The sequence below is a fragment of the Vicia villosa genome, linkage group LG3 (genome assembly GCF_029867415.1).
Source record: "Vicia villosa cultivar HV-30 ecotype Madison, WI linkage group LG3, Vvil1.0, whole genome shotgun sequence".
Lineage (NCBI taxonomy): Eukaryota > Viridiplantae > Streptophyta > Magnoliopsida > Fabales > Fabaceae > Vicia > Vicia villosa.
The window spans coordinates 136,466,059-136,493,133 of NC_081182.1; the positions used below are offsets into that span (position 1 = coordinate 136,466,059).

A 27,075-nucleotide genomic window follows, 5' to 3' on the forward strand; every position below is an offset into this window, starting at 1 on the left:
ATGGATAGTGCTCTTCCTTTTTTGTTGCGAGAGATAGAATATGATTGATCCTCTGATGGAATACCTGAAAGTTTGAGCGCTCGGTCGCACTAACTGAAGACTACCCTGCCCCTGGTTAAGATTGAGGGTTCTGTATTTTTGAAAAGAAACTACCACTCCTTAGGCTCAAAGGGGTTGACGAAGGTTTCACTCCCTTATAACTCCGGTGTTTAGGAATTGAAACAATGCCTGTACATCGTCAGCAGGATCTTGTTCCAAAAGCATACAGTTAGTAGTTCATGTGCTTTTGAATTTTCATCATTCTCCTTTTTTAGTTGCTTAAGACAAATGAGTGAAGTATCAATGAACATAATGACAAGATGAAATGATTTGAGAAAAACATGTATATTACATTATTTTTATTTATTCAAACAGAATGAGTTTCTTACAATGGATAGTACTTGATACCAACAAAAGTAATACAATTGAAAATACTAAAGAAATCTATACAATGGCAAGCTTGGCATTATTATGATGCAAGTGCAATGTTCTCTGACAAACACAAAGTTTTTTAGGCTCCTTTGGTGGAAGGTACCCTCACGAGGAGGCGTGGGGTCCTTAGATGGTAGCTTGATTTTTTTTTGTAATTCCCCATGATTCTTTGTCGGTGAGCTCTTGTCAGATATCGGTGTGGAGGAATTGTCATGTCTGATCTGATGGAGAGGAAGAATGTAGGAGTCTTGGTAACCATGGATGCATATGCATGAATGCAAAAATGTTAATGATGATGCAAATGCAGTAGGAATCAGGATCAAGGATCAAGGCCTCTTGTGATAATAACTTCTCATGGTCAATAAGATATGCTCGAATCCTCTAGATTCAGAGGTTCGACGTTGCATTCTTGATAACTAGGCGGTGCATAAGTCAAAGGTGGTCGAACCCTCCAGATTCAGAGGTTCGACGTTGATTGATTCTGATAGATAACTGATGTAGAACTTCTGTATAAGTCAAAGATGGTCGAATCCTCCAGATTCAGAGGTTCGACGTTGATTCAGGATAGATAACCTTTGCATAAGTCAAATAAGGTCGAACCTTCCAGATTCAGAGGTTCGACGTTGATTATGATAAATAGTATGAATGGGTTTAGGGTAGGATGGAGGCATGTTTTCCTGCAAAATAGAATTTCCCAACCCCTCTCACAGGTGTGATCTAGTATAAGGTAGGTCAACAGGTTTCCAGCGTTAACAGTTCTCCTGAAACACCATCATTGTTGCAAATACATGCCAACAATGGTATCCCATTTGAACCTCAACTGGTCGTGGGTCTTATGATCGCAATCAACAGAACCTGACATTCTGTTGGCGTCATGACTATCCACTCTATCCTAGGTAGCCTAAGTATCACTCTGGCCTGGGTATTGGGCCTTTTACCTCAAATCAGTAACATCCCATCCCAACAGACAGCAGAATAATAATCATAGTATATGAAGATAAAATGCGATGCATAAAGAAATAAAGCAATAAAGAAATAAAGTAATAAAGCAATAAAGCAATAAATAAACACCCAAAGAAAAGAAAACAAACACAAGCTAGGATCGACTCGCTAAGAATGGACCAACACAGGTCTATCACATCCCCAGCAGAGTCGCCAGCTGTCGCACGCTCGCGAAAATCAGACAGAGTCGCCACCAATATATTTATCCCAAGGCGGGAAAGGAATATCAGAAAACCTATAATAAACAACAGATAAGAAAAGGTCTTTCGACCAGAGATAAGGTACGGGAGTCGGTTACGCAAGGGGAAGGTGCTAGCACCCCTCACGCCCATCGTACTCGATGGTATCCACCTATATTTGTTTGCTATCTAAAGGGTGTATAAATCTAAAGCTTAATTACTAAATGCATGCAAATGAAAGAAGAAGAAACACGGGGAAAATAAGGTTTTTAAATAGTTGTGCTCGCTTAGGCCCCGCGACCCAATGCCTACGTATCCTTTTCAGGAATCAGAGCGCCGTAGTTCGGCTCTTTAGTTTTTGTTTGTTTTTGTGTTTTTTAGTTGAACAGTTACATTCGCACTCCGCTGCTCGACCTCTGGAGTCTTAAGCTGGGAATGGAGCGGAAGTAACGTGTCCGATTAGGAGAAAGAATGCCCTGAAGGCAGGAGAGAGAATGCCTCGGAGGCAAGAGAGGGAAGAGATGATTGGTTTGTATTTTTTAGGGTAATTCCGTGATGAACAGAACCCAATACAAGGTTCCGCACCACTTCATTACTTTGATTTAGGTCTGAGCCTTTATTAGATGTTTTAGACGTTTTTGGTTGGTGATTTTTAAGGGATTTTAATCTGCGAGTTGAATCACATAGAATGTATGATGTCAAAGAAACAGATTAGGGAATGAATCCCACTCATTTCTCTACATGGATAGAGAAACAGATTAGGGAATGAATCCCACTCATTTCTCTAATAATCGAGAAACAGATTAGGGAATGAATCCCACTCATTTCTCTTTGTAGTGATCGAGAAACAGATTAGGGAATGGATCCCACTCATTTCTCTCTCACTAAGTGTTCGAGAAACAGATTAGGGAATAAATCCCACTCGTTTCTCTCCCACTTTTAATGTGATTCGCCTCTTCCTTTGTTAAATGTTTTAAAGTCGAAAAGAAAAAGGAAACAAAACTAGCCTAAGATGAAAACTAGCCTAATATGATGGGAACCTCTAATTCCTAATGTTGTCATGGTTTCTACCTAATGGTTAGGAGCAAAAAGTGGCATGAAAGTATAAGCATAAGCGGAGATCGAAATTACGAGTAAAAATTACAAGTAAATAACGATACAAAAATTAGTGTAAAATGGCTAACATAAACACTTGAGAATATGGTACAAGACATGAAAGTGAACGATTCAAAATAGTGCAAAAAGTCGAATTTAAAGGACTATTATTTTTATGGTCTTTTATGTGCCAAAAAGACAAGAATTTGATCAAGCAAAAAGAAATGAAATAAAAGCCTAAACCAATGTTTATTTGTTGATTATTTTTATATGTCTAAAATTGTATTAAAAGCCTAAAATGATAGGAAAAATTAGTTTTTATTTACTAAAAGCAAATAGAAAAGAAATCTAATTAAACTTAACTTCTAGTAATTAAAAAAAATAGAAACAGGGGTGTAAATTGAATTAATGGTGGTCTGAAGTAAACTGGGCGCAGGCCCATCGGTGAAAGCCCAAAGGATGTTTTTTTGTTAATAGTTTTCTATGCCAAAAAGGTGATATGAGCCCAAAGGGAGGGTGTGATGTAGCAATTCGCATGGCCCATAGTTATTGTTTGTTTGATCCAGTTTATCATTCTTATCAGATTTTTATTATTAAGATTTTAATAAAGATAAAACAAATTAATAGAAATAAAAGAAATAGGAATTTGGGAATTAGGGTTACCTGCGATGCGTCGATTCATATTCCGAGCTCAGCTTTTCCTTTGTGAACGGAGAAACGGCGCCGATAGTTCCTCCTCATCTGTGGCCGCCCTTTCAATTCGTCTCCGGCGAACAACAAAGCTCGCTCCCTCTGGCCCTCTCCGTTCATCCCTCGTTATCTTCTCCGAGCTTCCGATTCATGTTCTTGCGTCGGAGGCGTGTGGTTCTCGTGCCCGAAGGTGATGCGAATATCTGAAGGTGAAGGAGATCGTGTAGAGAAGATGGAGATTTGGAGATGGCGTTGGTTGTGAAGATGGTGATGAATCGATCGAGGAAGATGAAGGCTGAGTAGTTGTTGAAGATGAATGATGGAGGTAGTTCGAAGAATTGATCTCAAGCAAACTTCTTACCGGTGAAATCTTGGTTCTTCGCTTCTCTCTGTTTTTGTTCTTTATTCACGATTCTTCTTCTTCTTTGCTAAGCTTCTGTTTTGTTGTTTGTTGCGAGATTGAAGGAGAGAGTTGAAGATTGAAGGTGATTGTGGTGATGGTGATTTGCAGAGATTGTATGTTGATGAATGTGGAGAGTGAAGATGAAGAGAGGATGAATGGGGAATCGAGGGATTAGAGAGAACTGAAGAGTGTGTGAAGGTTGTGAAGATGAAGATGAGAGTGAACTTGGAAAAATGGTGGAGGGAACTGATTCTCAAGAAGGAGCTCAAGTTATTTAGAGGTTGATCCTCAAGGTTAGTTTTTTGAACTCTTCTCTTGAATTTCTGTTAACCGATTCTGTTATGACCTGTTCCCTTTTCTTCTCTGAATTCTGTTGGTGAACTGTTATACAATTCTGTTAGGGTTAGTTGAAATTCGGTTAGGAATTAGTTAGGTGCTGTTGGGGTAGTTGTAGGAAGTTAGAAAGTGGTTAGAAAAAGTTTGTTATTTCTGTTAGAATGGTAGTTATAGGTAATTTTTTCTGTTGAGCAGTTAGAGGTTAGTTACCTGTTTTGTTCTCCTTTCTCTTTTATAACTTGCTATTACTTGTATGCAGAAACTTCCAGTTCGGTTCAGCATGTGCAGCTCGGCCATATTGTAAACTAGGGATCAATTAATTATCGGACGCCTTGATTTCTTCTTCATTTTCTGAATTATGTGGTATGCGTCGCGAACCGGTACGTGGATGTTTCATGATGCTCTTCCACTAATAATTTTTCCAGTATAAGTCATGTGATAGGAACTTGTCTTGAGTACAAATATGCTGAGCCCTGAATGTATAGGTATGTATGATAGTGAATTGAGCTGTTATAAATACTTGGACTGATTTCATTTCGAGTCATGCTTCTAAACTGAATGGGATCCTTTCTTTTTTTGTTTTGTTTTGACTGATCGCTTGATGAATACGGATGCTGAATTTTATGGTTGATTGTGAATGGTTGTATGTCAGAACCTGTGAGTTAGGGACTGGTTTTTTTGAACTGTATGGATGTGAACATTCGGACCTCTATTTCTTTTTTTGTTGAAATGTGCAGAATGCAATATGAACTAATGTGGAATGGATTCGGTTTTCAATGTGCAGGTTTAGACTTAGCGGGATAGAAGAGCCTTAGGCCTTACACTTGAAGCATGGTTGAAAGTTGGAAGACACGTGGCTTGGAACTTGAAGAAAAGATATGTAATATGGAATCAAAGAGGCCAACACAAAATCAATGGGAGCTTAGGATTAGGAATAGTCACTTAATTAATTCTGGAAGTTTGGTCCTTTTATGGTGAATTTTGTAAAGAATGGACATTTGAAATGATGTAATGGATTTTGAGTTTTGAACACTTGAATGATGAATGAATGGCATTTGGATGAATTTTGGTGAAACATATTTGGTTGTAGTTTGTAATGAACACTTTGTAATAAACCAAATGGATTTTTCTTGTGTGTATAAAGTATAATTGTAGTGGCCCTTTTTCTTCTAGATGTAACAGGATCGGATTGGTATTGTAATCCTTTTATGATTTGTAAGGAGTGAGAGTATTCTTTCTTGAATCACAAATGCGTATTAATCTTGAATGAAGACCTTAGAATCAAAATTGTATACTTTTCATAATTCCATAATAATTAGATCTAAATTGAGCACTCCTCAATCAACTGTAGGAACCCCTTGAATTGGTGAAAGATAGAATTGGGAAAATAAATTAAGAGAATTCTGCACACATCTTGTTTAAATGACGACCACAAGCATATGAATATTTACAAAGAGTCACACATGAATCCTTACATCCATGATCCTTGATCTCATTTTCAAGTTATTGATGAATGCATGATTTTACGGATGACCTAATGAGATGTATGCAGATGACATGAGAAGCATAAGCTAGTTATAAATAAAAATTTGGTGGGCAAATTTTAGGGTGCAACAATGATTATGGTGACTTTTCACCTTCTGACTCAACAAAAGAGCTTATTCCAAAAATCGATTACGATCAACCCATGGAGGAAATGTTAGCATTATTTTGTTTTGGATCTTGATATTATGTTTTTCACGGTGTTTTAATTTCTATGAATGAACAATAAAAACGTACCCGGATCCATAATGGCGATTCTTGAAAGCAATTGTTCTCTCCTCTCTTCCTTCTTCCTTATGTGTATCCTTGATGATGAAGATACTTTTGTATATTTGTAAGAAGTGAGAAGGAATGAGAAAAGTTGGTATTTCTTGCATAAGGGTGTCCTTTTATAGACACTTTATTCCAACAGTCACATCCTATCCCAATAGTTACGTCCTAACAGTCATGAAGAGAGAGAAGAGGGATTTGTATTTTGAATTTCAAAATAAAACCCCTTGGCTTAATTACCAATTAAACCCAAACAATCATCACATTTAGGTATCTTTATTTAAAGCCAATATTTATTTACATGAGTCAGACTTAATTAATTAATAAATTAATATTAATCCAACAATCTCCCACTTGACTCATGTGACAACTTGATGTTTCAATCTTATATCATAATTGTGCACCATTCATTTAAAGCACCAAGTCATTTTCTTTAATGAATTGAAATAATCGGATCATGGCGATCACAAATTATTCATCAACTTGATTCCTTCCATGTATCACAAACCAATTCAATTCAAATAACTTTAGGGGATACAATAATGTGTCTTTCATGTCTTTTCAAAGACACCATAGTCATCACATATTAATAATAGCATTTATAACATAATATGGATAACAAACTCAGCAGAAACATAACTTTAATTGAATTCACAAGTGTCATACAATACGAACATTAAACTATACATGTATATATACCAATTATATAATGTTAACAAGGACTTTTACATAATGCCCATCCTTTCTACATGGCCAACAAATGTCTTGGGCGGTAAACCTTTAGTTAACGGATCCGCTATCATTAAATCTGTACCAATATGTTCAAATGACACCGTTTGTTTCTGCACTTCTTCTTTCACTGATAAGTACTTCAGTTCCATGTGTTTAGCACCTTTGGAATATTTATCATTCTTAGAGAAGAAGACAGCTGCAGAATTATCACAATAAATCCTTAGCGGCCTAGCTATACTGTCGACAATATGAAGCCCTAAGGTGAAGTTCCGCAACCACAATGATTGAATTGTGGCCTCAAAGCATGCCACAAATTCTGCCTCCATAGTAGAAGTAGCAATGATGGACTGCTTTCCACTCTTCCAAGATATTGCTCCTCCAGCCAGAAGAAAAACATATCCAAATGTGGATTTTCTTGAGTCCACGCATCCTGCAAAGTCTGAATCTGAGTAGCCAATCACTTCAAGGTGATCTGATCTTCTATATGTGAGCATGTAATCTTTGGTTCCTTGTAAGTACCTAAGAACTTTCTTTGCAGCTTTCCAGTGATCCATTCCAGGATTACTTTGGTATCGACCTAACATACCAACAGCAAAACTAATATCCGGTCGGGTACATGTTTGGGCATACATCAAGCTCCCAACCACTGATGCATAGGGAATATATTCCATTTCCTTTCGTTCTAATTCATTTTTGGGACATTGCATTTGACTAAATTTATCCCCTTTCTGAATAGGAACTATACTTGCGGAGCATTTATCCATTCTGAATCTCTCTAATATTTTATTTATATAGCCTTTCTGAGACAATCCCAACAATCCTTGTGATCTATCACGAAATATTTCTATTCCTATCACATATGATGCCTCACCCATATCCTTCATTTCAAATTTATTGGAGAGAAACTTCTTTACATCATGTAATAAAGCAAAATCATTGGCAGCAAGTAAGATATCATCAACATATAAAACTAAAATTATGAATTTGCTCCCACTAACCTTCATATAGATACACCGATCTACGGTGTTCTCTACAAAACCATATGACAAAATAGTATTGTTGAATTTAAGATACCATTGTCTGGAAGCTTGCTTTAGTCCATATATTGACTTCTTTAATTTACACACTAAATTTTCTTTTCCTGTAGTAACAAAACCTTCGGGTTGAGCCATATATACTTCTTCCTCTAGGTCACCATTTAGAAAGGCGGTCTTCACATCCATTTGGTGAAGCTCTAAGTCATAATGAGCCACCAAAGCCAAAACAATTCTCAAAGAGTCCTTTTTTGAAACAGGAGAAAAGGTTTCTTTATAATCAACACCATCCTTTTGAGTGAAACCTTTGGCGACAAGTCTAGCTTTATATCTTTCAATATTGCCTTTTGAGTCCCGTTTGGTCTTAAAGACCCATTTACAACCAACTCGCTTTGAACCTTTAGGCAACTCAACTAGATCCCATACATTATTGTCACACATTGATTTTAACTCTTCTTTCATAGCATTGAGCCAATTTTCAGAATTGTCACTTTCCATGGCTTGTTTAAATGAGACTGGATCCTCACCAATGCTCAAGTCACATTCATGTTCAAGTGAATAAATAACATAATCATTTGAAATAGCTGGTCTTCTTTGCCTTTCAGACCTTCTTACAGCTATTTCTTGTGTTTCTTCAATAACTTGTTCTTGCTCATTAGTGACTTGTACATTGTCAACCGGTTCATCAACTATATGTTCATTTTGTGGGTTTTGAATATTAATTTGTTGTCTATGTGTGTTGTATGGCGGTACTACAACCACAGGGAGAACAACCTGAGAGGATTCTTTAGGTGAAGAGGGTTCTCCACGAGTCTCCATAATATCTACTTTACGTGATTTCTCACTCCCACTGAACTGGCCATTTTCAATAAACCGAGCATTACCAGACTCAATTATTCTCGTACAATGATCAGGACAATAAAATCTATACCCTTTTGATTTTTCAGGATACCCAATAAAAAAACCACTAATGGTTCTTGCATCAAGCTTCTTTTCATGTGGATTATACACCCTTACTTCAGCTTGACATCCCCAAATATGAAGATGCCTTAAACTAGGTTTCCTTCCTGTCCATAGTTCATAAGGAGTCTTAGGAACTGCCTTGCTAGGAATCCTATTAATCAAATACGCAGTGGTCCTTAATGCGTAGGTCCACAATGATAATGGTACATTACTATAATTTAACATTGACCTAACCATATTCATGAGAGTACGATTCCGCCTCTCAGCCACACCATTTTGTTGTGGTGTGCCAGGCATAGTATATTGTGCACATATGCCCCGACTTTCGAGGAACTTTGCAAATGGGCCTGGACATTGTCCTTTCTCATTATATTTTCCATAATACTCACCACCTCTATCAGACCTCACTATCTTTACTTTTCTATCTAATTGCCTTTCCACCTCATCAATGAATACTTTTAGCATGTCCACTGATTGAGATTTTTCATGCAATAAATACAAGTAGCAATAACGTGAGAAGTCATCAATAAAAGTGATAAAATACTTTTCGCCTCCCCAAGAAGGGACATCGAAGGGACCACAAATATCAGTGTGTATCAATTCAAGGAGTTCACTGCTTCTTGTAGACGAATTTTTAGATATTTGTTTGGAATGTTTTCCTTTAATGCAATCCAAACATATATTCCAGTCACCAAAATCTAATTGAGGTAACACTTCATCTTTCATTAACCTCGTTACTCTTTCTTTAGATATGTGACCTAATCTTTGATGCCACAAGTAAGCAGAACTCTCATTATTTTTACTTCGCTTACTACCAACAACATGTTCAATATTAAACAGAGATTCTTTAAAATTATCATCAAGATTAAAACGATATAAACCATCAATTAAAATACCAGAACCATAATTGTATGAATCTTTAAACAAAGTAAATACACCGTTTCCAATCCTAAAATTAAAATTCAATCCATCTAACTTTGCAACAGAAACTAAATTCCTAGCACATCCAGGTACATAAAGACAACTTTTAAGATCTATATGATATCCAGTATCCAAGACCAATCTATACGTCCCTATTCCTTCTATTTGTGCCTTCATTCTGTTTCCCATATAAAGAAATTTTTCACTTCCTTTTATGGTTTGGATCGAAAGGAATCCCTGCATAATATGTGACACATGAGTAGTCGCACCCGAATCAAGCCACCAAGTATTATTTGGTACTTCAATAAGATTTGATTCGAAATTTATGGAAACATAAAACATACCTTTCTTTTCGAACCACATCTTTCTCTTAGGACAATCCTTCTTGAAGTGTCCGTTCTCCTTACAGAAATAGCACTTCTTTTCCTTTTGGACTCCACCATCATTAACCTTTAAAGGAGATTTTCCCTTTTTCTTGTCCTTCTTGCCGGGCTTAACCTTACTGCAACTGGCTCCATCGTGAGTCGTGAGATGAACAGAATGATCCTTCATCTTCTTTAGCCTCCCCTCTTCTTGAACCAACATAGCTTTAATTTCTTGAAAGTTCCATTTTTCTTTGATGGTGTTGTAGTTCACCTGGAACTGTCCAAACTCAAGAGGAAGCGAGTTAATGATAAACTGTACAAGAAAAGATTCATTCACGTCCATACCTAAGGACTTCAATTTTGCCGCCAAATTTCCCATTTGTGTCACATGATCATGAATGGGTTGAGACCATTCAAACTTTTTAGTCGTCAACTCACTCATCAAATTCCCCACAATAGATTTGTCAGTAATTTCAGAATTTGAATACTCTTTCACATTTTTCATAAATTCCCTTGCATTTTCAGTGTTGGGTATAGATGGCTTAACATTGTCTGCCATCGTCATTCTCATCAAGTTCAAAGACAACCTGTTGGACCTTTCCCAAGCCTCAAAAAGAGACCTTTCATCTTCGGTACTATCCTCCGTAATGGCCGCGGGCTTTTCATTCATTATCAATGCCATATCCAAGTCCATAACACCCAGTTGAAACTGAATCTTTTCAGACCAATCAGCATAGTTCAGCCCATTGAACTTTGTCATTGCATTGCCCAGAGCAAACATATTAGTAGCAACTGCAAACATTTAAAACGCGCTCATACGTTAATGCTTTGAATAAACTTCAAGGATTCAAACCAATTACCTTTAAACATGTATCTAAATTCACCTTTGGGTGATTCATAAACACATTTTAATAAAATAAACCGATGCAAAATGAAGAATTAGTCATACTCAAAATAACATGCATGTCTATCTTTGGATATACAAGCAACGAGTAAATAAATACTTTAATTTCATTAATTATAAGTCATGATCCATCTTTGGATGATCTATATATGTCTTATAATAATTATAATTTAACATGAATATGTTATTCATATCAAATCAAAATTCATTTTCATAATTTAGAATCGTAAACTTTAACGAATTCGATCACTTTGGTGATTAACAAATTCTCAATATAATAATTCTAAAGTAATTAGTTATTTATAATATAAAAAAAATATTGTAATTTATGCACAGGAAGCAACTATACTAAAACGTTAATATTCGCCCTGGTTAATATAAAAGTTCATTACTATCCTGCACTGTTACTATGTAATAGTTACTATATCATCATGTTACTGTTAATGCAATTCCAATATGTCATATTAGAATTGTAGAATGATATATATCACATTTTTGGAACAGTGCGTTTGCATACTAACACAGTATGAGAATTGTCTTTACCCGTAATCAACATTATTGGTACTACGCTAACGTATATATAAGCAGTAGGGTAATACGAAAACTATCACAACTAATTTTATTTTCTATTAACGTTGCAATTTGAAATTTTCAACATATATATTAATAATTTAATATAACTTTCATACAAGTTAATAATTACCGGAAAATCATAATATCGGTAACCTTGCTCTGATACCAACTGTTAGCATTATTTTGTTTTGGATCTTGATATTATGTTTTTCACGGTGTTTTAATTTCTATGAATGAACAATAAAAACGTACCCGGATCCATAATGGCGATTCTTGAAAGCAATTGTTCTCTCCTCTCTTCCTTCTTCCTTATGTGTATCCTTGATGATGAAGATACTTTTGTATATTTGTAAGAAGTGAGAAGGAATGAGAAAAGTTGGTATTTCTTGCATAAGGGTGTCCTTTTATAGACACTTTATTCCAACAGTCACATCCTATCCCAATAGTTACGTCCTAACAGTCATGAAGAGAGAGAAGAGGGATTTGTATTTTGAATTTCAAAATAAAACCCCTTGGCTTAATTACCAATTAAACCCAAACAATCATCACATTTAGGTATCTTTATTTAAAGCCAATATTTATTTACATGAGTCAGACTTAATTAATTAATAAATTAATATTAATCCAACAGGAAATTCCATTGTTTGTTGTTCAAGTCACGCAATTCTCATTCTCAAACAAAGATGAAACTTTTGCATTTGCAATTGGAATTGCTTACTCGCACCCTTTATCTGATGGTGCTGTTTTCTTCAAATTGTTAAATTCATGGGCCAAAATAGCAAGAGGCGAAACAATAGATTCTAATGAAATGCCCTTTTTAGATAGAACAATTCTCAAATTTTCACACACCCCACTTAAACCATGTTTTGAACACATAGAGTTAAAGCCACCACCACTTATTCTAGGAAGATCTGACGCAAACATTGAAAGAAAGAAGAGTATAACAGCTGAATTGTTTACTTTATCTCCACAACAGTTTTGAGATGTCTACCAATACTTCTTTACCAATTGTTTACTCTATAGGTTCTTGTTATCATACATAATGAAAGTGAACAGGAAACAATGTGGAGTGGAGTATATAGTGGAAAAACCACCAAACAATCCATTCCAGTTATAACAACTTGGCAGTTGAATGAAAGGATGTATGTGGCTATGCCTTTGTTCTTGTTCATAGTATGTGTCAATGATGAGTCTCAGAATGATGTTGTTCTTGCCATCAACACTGGTGATGTTATGCTACAAGATGCCATAAGTGAGAAGGTGAACCAGAAAAACTTACTCAAACAAACCCTTTATTGTTTTTTTTAATACTAATTTGTTTTACGTTATCTGATGGGATTAGGATGGTGCTTTTGATATGGTTTTTCTGTTTGCAGTTAGGTAATATTGTTCACTACATGGCTACAATTCTCGTACGTATAACCACACAATCTTCCCCCGTGCCTGAGATATTCGGCTCTTTTGGCTTTTTGCCTGATCTGTTGTTGTGGTCTTATATGGCCTTCACAGTGGTATGTTTTGTTCTTTTCATTTTATTTAAAATATTGCTCTGTAACTATGACTCATTGCTTCTGGAATTTCCTAGTAGATTTAGGAGTATTGATTATGAATTCTTAGTTGATACAATGAATTTAACATAAGTGGAGCTAAAAGGGGAAATGCAGCCAATGTATCTCAACTCTCAAGTGATTCTATGAGTCTCTTTTTAATTTATTTTTGTATAATTATGGGTTAGGCTTCCATGGTTCTGTCATTTTCTCATTATACAATGTGTAACTTTGAGTATGCATGATTTATTTAGTACACTGTTAGCTGAAGATTTCGTTTGAGAAGAATGTCCTTCGAAGATTTGGAATTCAAAGGAAGATGGTTACTGATGATCATCTTTGAAGATTAAAATGGCTACTGATGGCCATGCTTCGAGAATGATGTTTAAGTTGGAACAAAGATAGTTAGCACTGAAGTTAAATTCGAAAAGAATAATCTTTGAGACTTAGACGTTTTTGCGAAATATGCGAAGTACTGAAGCTTAGCGTGGTTTCGTGGCATTCTCGACTCTGATTATGTTGCCACGCGTCGAAGGGAGATTCAGGCGGGATGATTTGAATTTCGAAGTAGTTTATGTAACTGCACGGAGACAGATGACATCCCTGGATTTTCTATGGGCAACGTGGCATTAGATTAGTGTAGGACCGTTAGGGTCGAAACTAGTATAAATAAGGGTCTTAATGTTAGGATTCCGGGTGTTCATTTTGTACAAATCACTCACATATTACTCAAGTATCAAGTGTTAAGAGAAAGAGTTCGCTGAGAAATGTACGTATGACACCAACACCATTTTAAATACATGTGTATTTTCCTTTATTCAAGTATCTTTCGATATTACTGCGTTTCATTTACTTTCTGTCGTTTACATTCCTGCACTCTTTATTTTCATGTCATTTATCTTCGAAGCATTTAACTTTTCTGCACTTTAAGATTCTTACACTTTTACAGTTTTGTCTTATATTTTATCTTTAACTAACCTTTCACTGGTGTTACATTTACGTGTATAACAAGGTGATTGCTAATCTTTATTTCTTTGTTTAAGTATTTCTTATTTTGAGACACATCAATCATTGACATAATTCGAACTATCATGAATAACAACCTTTTTGACTATGTCCTAGGATCAATCTAGTCAATCCTGCGAGTAACCAAATCATATTTATTATAGTTTGGAAGACTAGCGGTTGTTTACCGGAAATCACCGTAAACAAATTGGCACGCCCAGTGGGACAGTGTCAAGCAGATTGTTATTAATCGATTGTTTTGTTTTGTCTAGAAAATATCAAGACCTTGTATGAACCTTAGGAACGGTGAATTAACAAACAGTGCATAACCGATTCCCAAACGAAGGTACAACAAGAAAATGGTCGTTATGACCAGTGCAGGGGGAGAACAAGATCCCCCACAAGGGTCAGGAACAGGAGCGGCAAATTCTACGCATGTTTCGACTTCTACTACAGGAGCGCAGAACATACCGGGTCCGAATGGATCGAGACCCATGGATAGTTCCCAGGCTATACCTGAAAACAATACAGCAACGACAGGGACTATTCCAGTTTCGGTATCAACTACCGCGCCTCCATCCTCAAGTGCGAGCGAAATTCAACTTGCCTCGACGAATGCTGCAAACCAGTTATTTACCCCTGGATCATCTGCGTTCGAATGGAGACCAAACAGTTAATATGGAATGCCATATGCATACATGACAGGTACACGAGGAGCAGGACCTACATATACTACAACTAACCCTGCGACGTTTTCGCCAAATGCTGGTTCAGTGGGTCGAAGCGCACAAAATACTAGCTTCTCTGCCCAAATACCCAATTTTATCACAAGTAATCAAGCAGCATTCCGACAAGAGATGGACACAAGTAACCATGATATGTTAGGAATCCTGGCCAAAGAATTAGCGTCAATCTTAAATCCTTTAGCAACAAATATTACTAATACTAATCGGGAGAATATGGAAACTTTTCAAAAGATATCATCCCAAATGACCCGAATGGCGGAATTCATGGGAGTTCAACCACCCAAGCGAAGAAATAACCAATCCTCTTATCGAGAAGGGGATCCCATTCTGGAACGTATCCAAAATGCAGTTCCTCCGCCTAGTGCAAACACTGCTGGCATGATTCCTCCACAAAGAACAACAATGGTCGAAAGGAATCGGGTAATAGATTTAGAGGCTTCGAATCAAAGAACTGTTCCCGTCCAGCAAGAGTTTGAGGAAGAAAGACCCAGATTAAGGGTAGTAGGTAGGAACGAACACCCGGATGAAGTAGTTCAGAGAGTCAGAAGAGAAAACCTGGCTACAGAAAATAACCTAACTGCCATGATAGAGAGAGTTATGGCCAATAATGGCCTCAGTACTGGACTTCAACATCCAAATTATACATCCCCCATAGCGGATTATATTATGCAAACAGAATTACCAAAGGGACCAAAGTACCTAAATTCACAAAGTTTTCAGGGGACACTAGTGAATCAACGGTGGAACACATTGCCAGATATTTGACAGAAGTAGGAGATTTAGCAGGAAATGAGGATTTAAGGATTAAATACTTCCCTAGTTCGCTGACGAAAAATGATTTCGTTTGGTTCACTACCTTACCCCCAAATTCGATAGATGCTTGGGCACACTTGGAAAGATTATTCCATGAACAATTCTACATGGGTCAAACCAAGATAAGTCTGAAAGAATTGGCTAGCATCAAGAGGAAATTCACAGAACCTATAGATGAGTACCTAAATAGGTTCCGTTTGTTAAAATCAAGATGTTTCACGACCGTCCCGGAGCATGAACTAGTCGAAATGGCTGCCGGTGGTTTAGATTATTCAATTCGAAAGAAACTGGATACTCAATACCTAAGGGATATGGCCCAGTTGGCAGACAGGGTTCGGCAGGTCGAACGCTTAAAAGCAGAAAAGGCTAGGGCAAACAAGGGCTACAAGAAAGAAAGGTAGCGTACGTCGAAGCAGAAGACGTTGACAACGAATCTTTCGAAGACTCATATAGTGTAGAAGAGGTCGAAATAGATCTAGCCGAACTAAAAGAATTGCACCACCTTATGCTTGCAAATTACTTACCCCTGCCAATGGAAAAAATCCAGTAGAGAATGATAAGAGCGATGGATTTCCTAAGAAAACTTATACATTTGATGTCACTAAGTGTGACGAAATATTTGATTTACTAGTGAAAGATGGCCAAATGATAGTGCCTCCTAATTCTAAAATTCCTCCGTTAGAACAACGAAAGAAGAGAGGCTTTTGTAAATATCATGGTTTTTTAGGCCATAAAACTTCACAATGTTTTCTTTTCAGGGATCTAATTCAGAATGCTATCAGAGATGGACGTTTGAAATTTGCTGATAAGGCCAAAAGCCACATGAAGGTCTACACAAACCCCTTGAACGTTGCTGACACTAACCTGTGTGAACCACTTGAACCGGAAAAGATGTCAACTAGAAAGCAAGCTACTGAAGGCCTAAATAACAATACAGTCTTCAATACTGATGTTGAAGAATCCTCCGAAACAAAGATGATTGAAGTTTTGAAAGAAGAAACCAGCGAGGCCACCGAGGACCTTAGGGCGAAACTTCAACAAATTCAGATTTCTGAAGTTCCCCCAGCAGTTGTTAACATGGTCAATGTTAGACGTCCTTTATCTGAAATCGAAGAACTAGAAAAATGGTTGATAAGGGAGAAAGGAAACATTGAGATTCCGCCAAGAGGAAACAGTTTGAAAGATTATCTTTGGGATTGTCATATAAAGAATGGTGGAAAAAGGGTGATGTGCCCAAGATGTTCAATTATGACAAATCGGAGGGTCCAGGCCAATTTCGAGAGGGCCTTGCGAGAAAGATTAGAGCAACCTTGGAGAGGAGGAAACTTGCTGTTGAAAGTGTATCCACGATCTGAAGAAAGCTTGGTTGGTTTCTTGGTCAGGTGTCACAACGACAATCTGAAGTTGCACTGTGCCCTAGATGTGGCGCAGTCTATGACGAATTGCTAGCAGGATCATTCGAAAGGGTGTATCTTTATATGGGCCGGGAAACTCAGGGACTTCGTCCTAACTTGTTTGGGTTCGACAACCGAACCCCATCGAGAAGGCCTGACAGCCCACACCCTAGAGCTCGAAGGGTCACATTCAAAGTTCCTGCAGACATACCCAGAGATAGATGGATGCAAGCTGGTGCCAGAACCAACAAATGGCGAAGTTGGGACCAAGGTGGAAGAACTGCAATGGCATATAGGAAGCAATTCCAGACTTCCAATCAAGAGATGTACAAGTTGGAAAACTACAAAGGTAAAAATCCTATGTCTAGATCCCAATGGAGAAGGCATCAGAGGATGAAGAAAGCCCAAAGGGAATTCAAACCAAGGGAGGCTGGAGAGACAAGTAGCAATCAAATCCCAATGCAGGGGGCAAGGACAAGCAAACCTCCAGTAGAGCGTAAGTTGTTCGATTATGAAAATGAGAAAGAAGAGGAAAAGATGCATTCTAGCCTTTGGAAAGAAGATGATAGAATGACAAATGATTTTGACTCTGATGGGGTATCATCTATAAACCTCAACTGCAATGTTGTGTCTGTACTCCCTCATGAGTTTAATCAAGAAACTGAAGTTGAAGATTGTGAAGAGGCTGACGTCGAAGAGATGGCGAAACACAGACCTGTGTATTACTATGTGCTGAACAATGGTGCAGTTGAAGAGCAGAATGCTTTCTTCGAGAGGCCTGATAAAGGTATGCGAAATCATTTGAAACCACTCTACATAAGGGCGAAGATTGAAAATGTTGGCATTAACAAAGTTCTGGTAGATGGAGGGGCAGCGGTGAACCTAATGCCCCAATACATGCTGAAAAGAATTGGTATGTTTGATACTGATATAAGGCCACATAACATGGTTTTGTCTAACTACGAAGGAAAAATAGGGCAAACCTTGGGAGTTGTCCAAGTAAATTTAACGGTGGGTTCAGTTACCAGGCCAACTATGTTTATGGTCATACCAGCAAAAGCAAATTATAACCTCTTGCTCGGAAGGGAATGGATCCATGGAGTTGCTGCTGTGCCTTCGACAATGCATCAAAGGTTAACCATTTGGAGAGAAGATGGCATAGTAGAGAATATTGAGGGGGATCAGAGTTATTACATGGCTGAAGTTAATCAAGTTAATAAAACTAACTTCGATAGGAACTTGGCAAACAAAGGGCCTTGCCATGCTGCGGAAGATATATACACCCCGAACAAGAATGCATTGTATTACTTATCTTTGCACCCAAATGGATTCCAGTGGAATAGAGAAATAATGGACGGCCCAGAAGATACCGCACCAATAGAGCATGATCCAACAGTACGGCCAACAGGCTGGGATGATGATGTTGATGATGTCTGAGTCTTCATTCTTCGAAAAGATTTCGGCTTACATAGCCGAGAACAAAAGAAAGACGGCTCTCGAAGCCGAATTATCAAATATGGTGGTTAATGCAGTTCCAAGAAAGGAAGAAATGACATATTCTGGGATACACATGATCCCTAAACCCCCTGAAGATTCAGTTCGAGTCGAAGAAATCTCAGGAGAAGATTCGAGTCAAAGGTTAGACGCAATCTACGACGAAGAACCCTTGGGATTCGAGAAGGACCCAATGGCATCAAACATAAAAGTGTTAGCCCAAGATCCACTCGAGGAAGTAAATCTTGGAGACGAGGATCGAAAGAGGATAACATACGTCAGTGCAAAATTAGACCCAGCGTTGAAATCAAAAGTCATCAAATTGTTAAAAGAAAACAAAGACTGTTTCGCTTGGGACTATGACGAGATGCCTGGTTTAGGGAGAGACCTAGTCGAACTAAAGTTACCAATAAAGGAAGGGAAGAAGCCCATAAAGCAGACTCCTAGAAGGTTCGCGCCAAAGATTCATTCAAAGATTAAAGCAGAGGTCGAAAGGCTTCTACGTTGCAAGTTCATCCGAACCACAAGGTATGTTGAATGGATTGCCAATATTGTACCTGTTATTAAAAAGAATGGTTCGTTAAGAGTATGCATAGATTTTCGTGATCTGAATGCAGCGACTCCTAAGGATGAATATCCTATGCCCGTGGCAGAAATGCTAGTAGATTCAGCCGCAGGCTTTGAATACCTAAGTATGTTGGATGGGTATTCTGGATATAATCAGATTTTCATTGTAGAAGAAGATGTGTCTAAAACAGCTTTTCGTTGCCCAGGGGCAATAGGCACCTATGAGTGGGTTGTAATGCCTTTCGGTTTAAAGAATGCTGGGGCAACCTATCAAAGAGCAATGAACTCTATATTCCATGATTTTATAGAAACATTCATGCAAGTATACATAGATGACATCGTTGTGAAATCTGTTTCAGATTACGATCATCTTGATCATCTAAGCCAATCATTCAAAAGAATGAGAAAACATGGCTTAAAGATGAATCCCCTTAAATGTGCTTTCTTTGTGCAGGCTGGAGATTTCCTGGGCTTCGTAGTCCATAAAAAGGGAATAGAAATTAACCAGAATAAAACAAAGGCTATTATGGAAACTAAGCCTCCATCCACGAAGAGAGAATTGCAGTCTTTACTAGGGAAGATAAACTTCTTGAGAAGGTTTATATCTAATTTGAATGGACGCACGCAAGCTTTCTCCCCTCTACTTCGACTCAAGCAAGGAAAGTTCGAATGGCGTGCTGAACATCAAGAAGCTTTTGATAAAATCAAGAAATACTTGATCCATCCACCAATCTTGTCTCCCCCAAATGGGAAGAAGCACATGCGCCTGTATATTTCGGCTTCAGATAATACAATAGGCAGCATGTTAGCGCAAGAAGATGAAAATGGCAACGAGAGAGCCATTTATTATTTAAGTAGAGTACTCAATGATGCAGAGACTAGGTATAGCGCAATAGAAAAACTCTGCCTTTGTTTATATTTCTCTTGTATCAAACTTAAGTATTATATAAAGCCAATTGATGTTTATGTTTCGTCTCATTGTGATGTTATTAAACATATGCTATCAAAGCCAATATTACATAGTCGAATTGGCAAATGGGCTTTAGCCCTTACTAAGTACTCACTGATATTTCAACCTCTTAAGGCAATGAAAGGTCAGATTGTATCAGATTTCATTGTTGACCATGCAGTGGTTGAGAACCCTCAACAATATGTAGATTTGAAGCCTTGGAAGCTATACTTCGATGGTTCAACTCATAGAGAGGGAACTGGTGTTGGAATGCTGATAATTTCTCCTGATGGAATTCCAACAAAGCTCAAGTACAAGATTGAAGGTCCCTTATGCTCCAATAATGAAGCTGAATATGAAGCACTGATTGCTGGACTTGAAGCTTTGTTAGAATTGGGGGCAACCAGAGTCGAAATTAAAGGAGACTCCGAATTAGTGATTAAGCAACTGACGAAGGAATATAAATGCATCAAAGAAAACTTGATCATATACTTTGTCATAGCAAATAGGTTGCTTAAAAAATTCGAATATGTGGAGTTAAGTCACGTCTCGAGGACCAAGAATCAAGAAGCCAATGATCTGGCACAGTTAGCCTCAGGATATAGGGTATCAAAAGAGAAATTAGAGGAACTGATCGAAGTAAGAGGAAAAGCAATGGCTACCAAGCTTTCCCCAAGTGACTTGGAGAATTCACAATTAGGTTTCGCCAGCAAAGAAGAATTTGAAGTATTAAATATAGACTCTGTGGCAGACACAGATTGGAGGAGTCCAATTGTGAACTATCTAAAAGATCCTTCGACAGACACGGATAGAAAGGTGAAGTATAGAGCCTTGTCATATTTCCTGATGGGGAACGAATTGTTCAAGAAAACTTCTGAAGGAGTCTTGTTGAAATGTCTGGGTGAAGCAGAAGCATATTTGGCTCTCTCAAATGTACATAGTGGAGCGTGTGGTGCACATCAAGCGGGGCACAAAATGAAATGGCTTCTGTTTTGATATGGAATGTATTGGCCTTCTATGTTAAAAGACTGCATAGAATTTGCAAAAGGGTGTCAAGAATGTCAAGAACATGCAGGTATTCAACACGCTCCAGCAAATGAGTTAAGTCCAATAATAAAACCATGGCCTTTCAGAGGTTGGGCACTAGACTTAATTGGAGAAATTCACCCTAAATCCTCTAAGGGTCAAAGATACATACTAGTAGGAATAGACTACTTCACAAAATGGGTCGAAGCGATACCACTGGCGAATGTGGACCAAGAGGCTGTGATTGAGTTTATTCAAAAACACATCATATACAGATTTGGAATCCCAGAAAGTATAACTACAGATCAAGGATCAGTGTTCACTGGGCGAAAGATGCAAGACTTCGCCAAAGAAATGGGTTTCAAGTTGTTCACTTCTACACCTTACTATGCTCAGGCAAATGGACAAGTCGAAGCAGCGAATAAGATAATAATTGGTCTCATAAAGAAACATGTGGGAAAAAAGCCTAAGAGTTGGCACAAAACCCTGGACCAAGCACTTTGGGCTTGTCGAACATCTCCTAAAGAAGCTACAAACACTACGCCTTTCCAACTGACATTTGGACATGACGCAGTACTCCCAGTTGAGATATATTTGCAGTCAGTTTGGATACAAAGACAGGCAGAAATTCCTCCTAACATGTATTGGGAGTTGATGATGAACGAATTAGTAGACTTGGACGAAGACAGACTTCGAGCGTTAGAAATGATAAAAAGACAAAAAGAGAGAGTGTCCAGAGCATACAACAAAAAGGTGAAAGGTAAAACGTTTGTCAATAATGACTTAGTTTGGAAATTTATTTTACCTATAGATCGAAAGAATCAAGCACTTGGTAAATGGTCCCCACACTGGGAGGGACCCTTTCGAATCTTGAAAGTATTCTCGAATAACGCTTACGAGATAGAAGAGTTAGCAGAAGATCGCAGGATTTTAAGAGTAAACGGGAAGTATCTGAAGAGATACAAACCAAGCATGCATGAAGTAAAGATTGCAAAAATGTAGATATTGAGGTATACTACGTAAGCCAAAATGGTTGAACTAACACCAAAATGGCTTTGTGTTCAAACAAACAGGCATGGCAAATAAAGTAAGAAGATAAAGAAACTTCAAAACATCTTCCATTAATATTAAGAGAGTACATTCATTACAGGAAGGTTGGTTTCCAAAACATTGAAGGTTACAAAAAAAAAACTAAAACAAATAAAAACCTAAACCAAACCACCTCCTAGTTGATCCTTTGGTCTAAGCCTTCTAGGGGCAACGGGGGCAAGCTTTCCGCCTCGAACATGTCCATGGATCCAGAGTTTCGCATCCTCCTTACTATTCCCTTTTTGAGGAATATGTAAGACAAGAGCCTTCCTTATGGAAGACACATTACGGCCCCTTGACGAGCAGCAGCCATAGAAACGGCTTCGACAAGCCCTTAGAAAATCATTAAGGGGAAGTTGATTTTCTTCCCACGAAGGGCACAGAGGATAAATTCCAAGTCCTCCACCATGATGATGTTTTGATCATGGTTTCGTGGATGAAAGTTGCCCACGAGGAGTTGGTGCCAAACCCTAATGACCTTGGCGCTGAAAGGGTCGTTGTCCATAAGAGTCCTCAACAGAAGATGAGTCGTCATATTGAAGCTGTTGTCATCAAAGGTCTCACCAGAGTTGTTACATCTCATCAAGTTAGAGATGGTGGAAGGAGTGATTCTGATGTGGGCATGTCGAGCCTCAGAAACTATAGTAGTTCTACCTTCCGGATCTATGCGTAGAGACGCAAACATCCAGAAGTCTGCTAGCATGTTGGGATAAACAGGTCCCTCTAGGATTTCATAGTAGAAATCAAGCTCTTGGTTAGCAAAAAGAGCACTGATGCTTATGAAGTTTTCCTCAAGTTCTTCTTCAGAGATTTTGAACTCCTTTTTTATGCAAGCCCTAATGTTATTGTAAGTGAGGAGTTGCGCCATGTGGAGAAGAAAAAAGGTTGAAAAAGTTTGAAGCAAGTGTGAAGGAAGAAGTGTAATGTTAATCCTTTATATAGACCTGGGGCAATAAAGGAACGATTCAATTTTAATGATTGATTAGACTGCGTTTGGTATTCCAAAGAGAAGTTATGGCTTCCGCCGTTTCCCGCCCTTGGAAGTTGAGATGTAATCATGAATAACTGGTGCACACACGTCTCAAAGAGACGTTTTGAAGAAAGTGACGTCATCACTTAATGATGGTTACGGCTAAGGGAGTGGAAACGTCAAGTCTAGGCTAAAAGGGGTGCGAAGGATAGTCAGGTCACGTGCTTGCATTCATTAAGATTACTGTGAAAATAAAATATATTTTGGCAAGATTTGAAGAATTGCTAGAGTGTTACTCATGATCATTGAAGAATGGAGTAGAGTGTGTAAATTGGCAAACAAAAGTTGCGCATATATATGTTCCTGGTGGAATTCGATTACAAGACAAAATCAATGCGCATTACAAAAAGGGATTACAAAGTTCGAAATAACTAATTAAAATCCCTAGGAAGATTATCTTTTATCTTCGAATACTGAGTTTCCCATGAAGACATACGAAGATCAAGCAATGCTCGTTGTCTCTTTAATTCTTCAATTTCTAGCACTAGTTTCTGTGCAGCCTCGAAGTATTGGATCCCTGACTGCGCCACTTCAGTTAATTCTTGCTGATTGGTCTGCTGAATTGTTTCTCGATGAGACTCAGCCTCCTTTATTTTCTCTTCGAGCATTTTAATTTCCTGTTTCCAGGATTTGATATTCTTCTCGCATTCGTCATATGCTTCTTGATTCTTCAAACTGAAGGATAGAAAAACACTTAGAAAGGGGGGGTTTGAATAAGTGTAGCTTTAAATACTTGTAAGATAAAAACAATTTTCACAATGATTTTTATCCTGGTTCGTTGTTAACTAAACTACTCCAGTCCACCCCCTTGGAGTGATTTACCTCACCTGATGATTTAATCCACTAGTCACACTTGATTACAATGGTTTTCCACTTAGAGACTCTCTAAGTCTTCTAGAGTATCCTGATCACAACCTGATCACTCTAGGAACAATCTGCTTAGACAACTTCTAAGACTTTCTAGAGTATACTGATCAACACCCTGATCACTCTAGTTCTTACAACTTAATGTAAACAAATTCTAAGAGTATTACAATGCTTCTTACAAGCTATAATCACAACTGTGATATTTCTCTTAAAGTTTAAGCTTAATCTCACTATAATATTACAACAGCAATAAGTGAGCTTGATGATGAAGTTAGAGAGCTTTTGATTTGAACAACGTTTCTGCAAGTTGGTTCAGAGTTTGTAATTCGTTCGTTGTGCGTTAACCTTTGCTTTTCATCAGAACTTCATATTTATAGGCGTTTGAGAAGATGACCGTTGGGAGCATTTAATGCTTTGCGTATTCCGTACAGCATTGCATTTAATGTTTCACTCTTTTGTCAACTACCTCGAGCCTTGTTTCCGCTGTGTTTACTGACGTTGCCTTTAATAGCTTCTAACGTTCCTTTTGTCAGTCAGCGTAGCCTGCCAGTCTAGTACTTGCTTCTGATCTGATGTTTGTGTAAACAAAGTTTGAATGTCATCAGAGTCAAACAGCTTGGTTCAGATCATCTTCTTGTCTTCTGACCTTGAAGTGCTTCTGAGCGTGATACCATGAGAACTTCAGTGCTTCTGCTTCTGATCTCAAGTTCTTCTGATGCTTCCATAGACCCATGTTCTGATTCTGCCTGACCATCTTCTGATGTCTTGCCAGACCATGTTCTGATGTTGCATGCTGAACCTTCTGAGTCAGTGCTTCTTGCGCTGATTTTGTGCATACTCTTTATATAATTCCTGAAATGGAAATTGCATAGTATTAGATTACCACATTATCTCATACAAAATTCATATCCTTGTTATCATCAAAACTAAGAATATTGATCAGAACAAATCTTGTTCTAGCACAAACGTTTAAGCTTAAGGGCGTCACCCTTCTTGGTTGCATCAGTAGCAGCTTTCCATGAAGAATTATGAGAAGCCATCTTCGCAGTAAGTTGTTCGTCAACATTTTGCTTTCGAAGAATGTCAGACTGAAGTTGTTCGATTAGAGAACTCAGCAATACAATCACCTCTGAGACTTCTTTTGAGACCAGAAATAGATCCACCATCTTCAAAAGTTGGTTCAAGCTATGACATTTGGTAGGATTCTTGTTACGAGCTTCGACAAGGTTGGTTTCGAAGAACTTTTCCTTTATTTGATGAAGAAGATCAGAAGTGTCCTCTTTATCACCAGATTTTGTCTGGAAAGCTGGAGAAGTTTCGAGCTCAGAGGGAGAAATGTTATCAATATTCATCATGGCCTTGAGGAAGCTGAGAGGATCAGTCTGTTTGAGTTGCTCCAACTCTGAAGGGGTAGGCTTTGCTGGGGCAGGCGTCGAAGTAGTTTCAGGAGAAACTATGGTCCCAAAGGGTGAAGTTTCGTGAGGGCCAACTGTGGCTAGTTTGGAAGTTTCCTCCATAGCATCTTGTTCAGATACAGTATCTTCACTGCCAGTTGGGTGTTCAGCTGCATTGTTACTACCTGAACATTGACGATCTGCTCCCATATTTTCGCTTTTATGGGTAGGAGGAGAATCATCAGTTGAATGGCTTTCTTCAATTGGCATATTAGGAATAATGGTCGCTAAGGGCTGAGCGTCTTCGACAACTGGCGAAAGCACGTGAGATTTGTCTCCATTGAGTAATTAGAACACATTATGATGGGAAGATTGCAAGAAATCTGTTTGTTGATAACACGAAAATGTATCGTTTATTTGGCTCGATTTATATCAATTATTTCCTTATTTTATCTTAATTATTTTGTTTTATGTTGGTTTTATGCTGGTATTTCTATTGTTTCAGGTTTTACGCTCATATTGAGACTATTTGTGAAAAGGAAAGAAATTGAGCTAAAATCACTACTATTTGTGCCTAAAAGATGGAAAAGAGGTACTGTAGTGAAGTGGAGGTGCAAATGGAATTAATCAAATGTGAAGGGTGAAAATACGATGGATCAAGTGTGGAAGCCCAGCCCACGAAGGAGCTGAAGCTCCTACTATGAAGAAGCTGAGACGCCCGTCTAAGGGCCCAATTGCATGGAGACGCCCGTCTCTAAAGTTCTAGGGCCACGTCATCAAAGGAGACGTCCGTCTCCCAAGCTCACCCACGTTCATAGGCCACATCACATGAAGGAGACGTCCGTCTCCAACAATCCAGCCACTTTGAGACCCACGTCTCAAGACTCGTTCAAAGATAGTTTAAATTTGAAGGCCCACGTCTCCGTTCTATACTCCACCAACCAAGTCTTCCTATATTTTCTCAACTTCCCACTCCACTATCTCCACTACTTCTCACGTGATGCTGAATGTAACTTCCATTGCCATTCACTATATAAAGGGTCTTAGCATTCATTTGAATTCATCCAAGTTTTAGGCGCGGAAGCGCTGTTCATAGTTTTAGGCATATATTATCACTTTGTAAAAGTGGTAGTTTCTCACATTGAGGAACTACCACACCATTAGTTTTAGGCCTACAATTTATGTACTCTTGGATCACAATCTTGCCGACATTATTTCAAAGCTTCATTCAAGTTTCAAGATTTGTTTTGTTCGCAATTTAATTCAAGTTTATTTCGTCTGCTTTACTTCCAGGTTTATTTATTTGCAATTATTTTAGTTTTATGTTCTTATAATATTGTTTTATCATTATTATTATAATATGGTTAGTAATTATAATTTCATGTTTAATAATTATAATTCCATGTTTAATAATTATAATTTCATGTTTGTTTCTTTAAGTATGTCTGGCTAATTTATTTAGATGTCGGTATGTAAAGTAATTTAACCGTAGGGATCCGAATTAAATTGGCTTAATTATGTTTTATTAATTATCACTTGTTTTTGGTTTGTATGTCTAATTTAATTAGTAAGTCTTAAAACCAATAGAGCGAAAGTTTGAGGGGTTAAGACGGTCAAAGGTTAAAATCAATAGAGCGAAAGTTTGAGATCTTTAACTGGATAGTAGACATAGGA

The 27,075-nt window shown here is 37.9% G+C and overlaps 1 protein-coding gene across 1 annotated transcript; it reads left to right on the forward strand.

Moving 5' to 3' along the window:
* Positions 1-12,515: 12,515 nt before the first annotated feature.
* Positions 12,516-13,139, forward strand: LOC131656711 (uncharacterized). Its single transcript, XM_058926344.1, has 2 exons — positions 12,516-12,740; positions 12,857-13,139. Exons 1-2 carry the CDS (start codon positions 12,543-12,545, stop codon positions 13,118-13,120), a joined length of 462 nt encoding a protein of 153 aa, XP_058782327.1. The 5' UTR covers positions 12,516-12,542; the 3' UTR covers positions 13,121-13,139.
* The last annotated feature ends 13,936 nt before the right edge of the window (positions 13,140-27,075 follow it).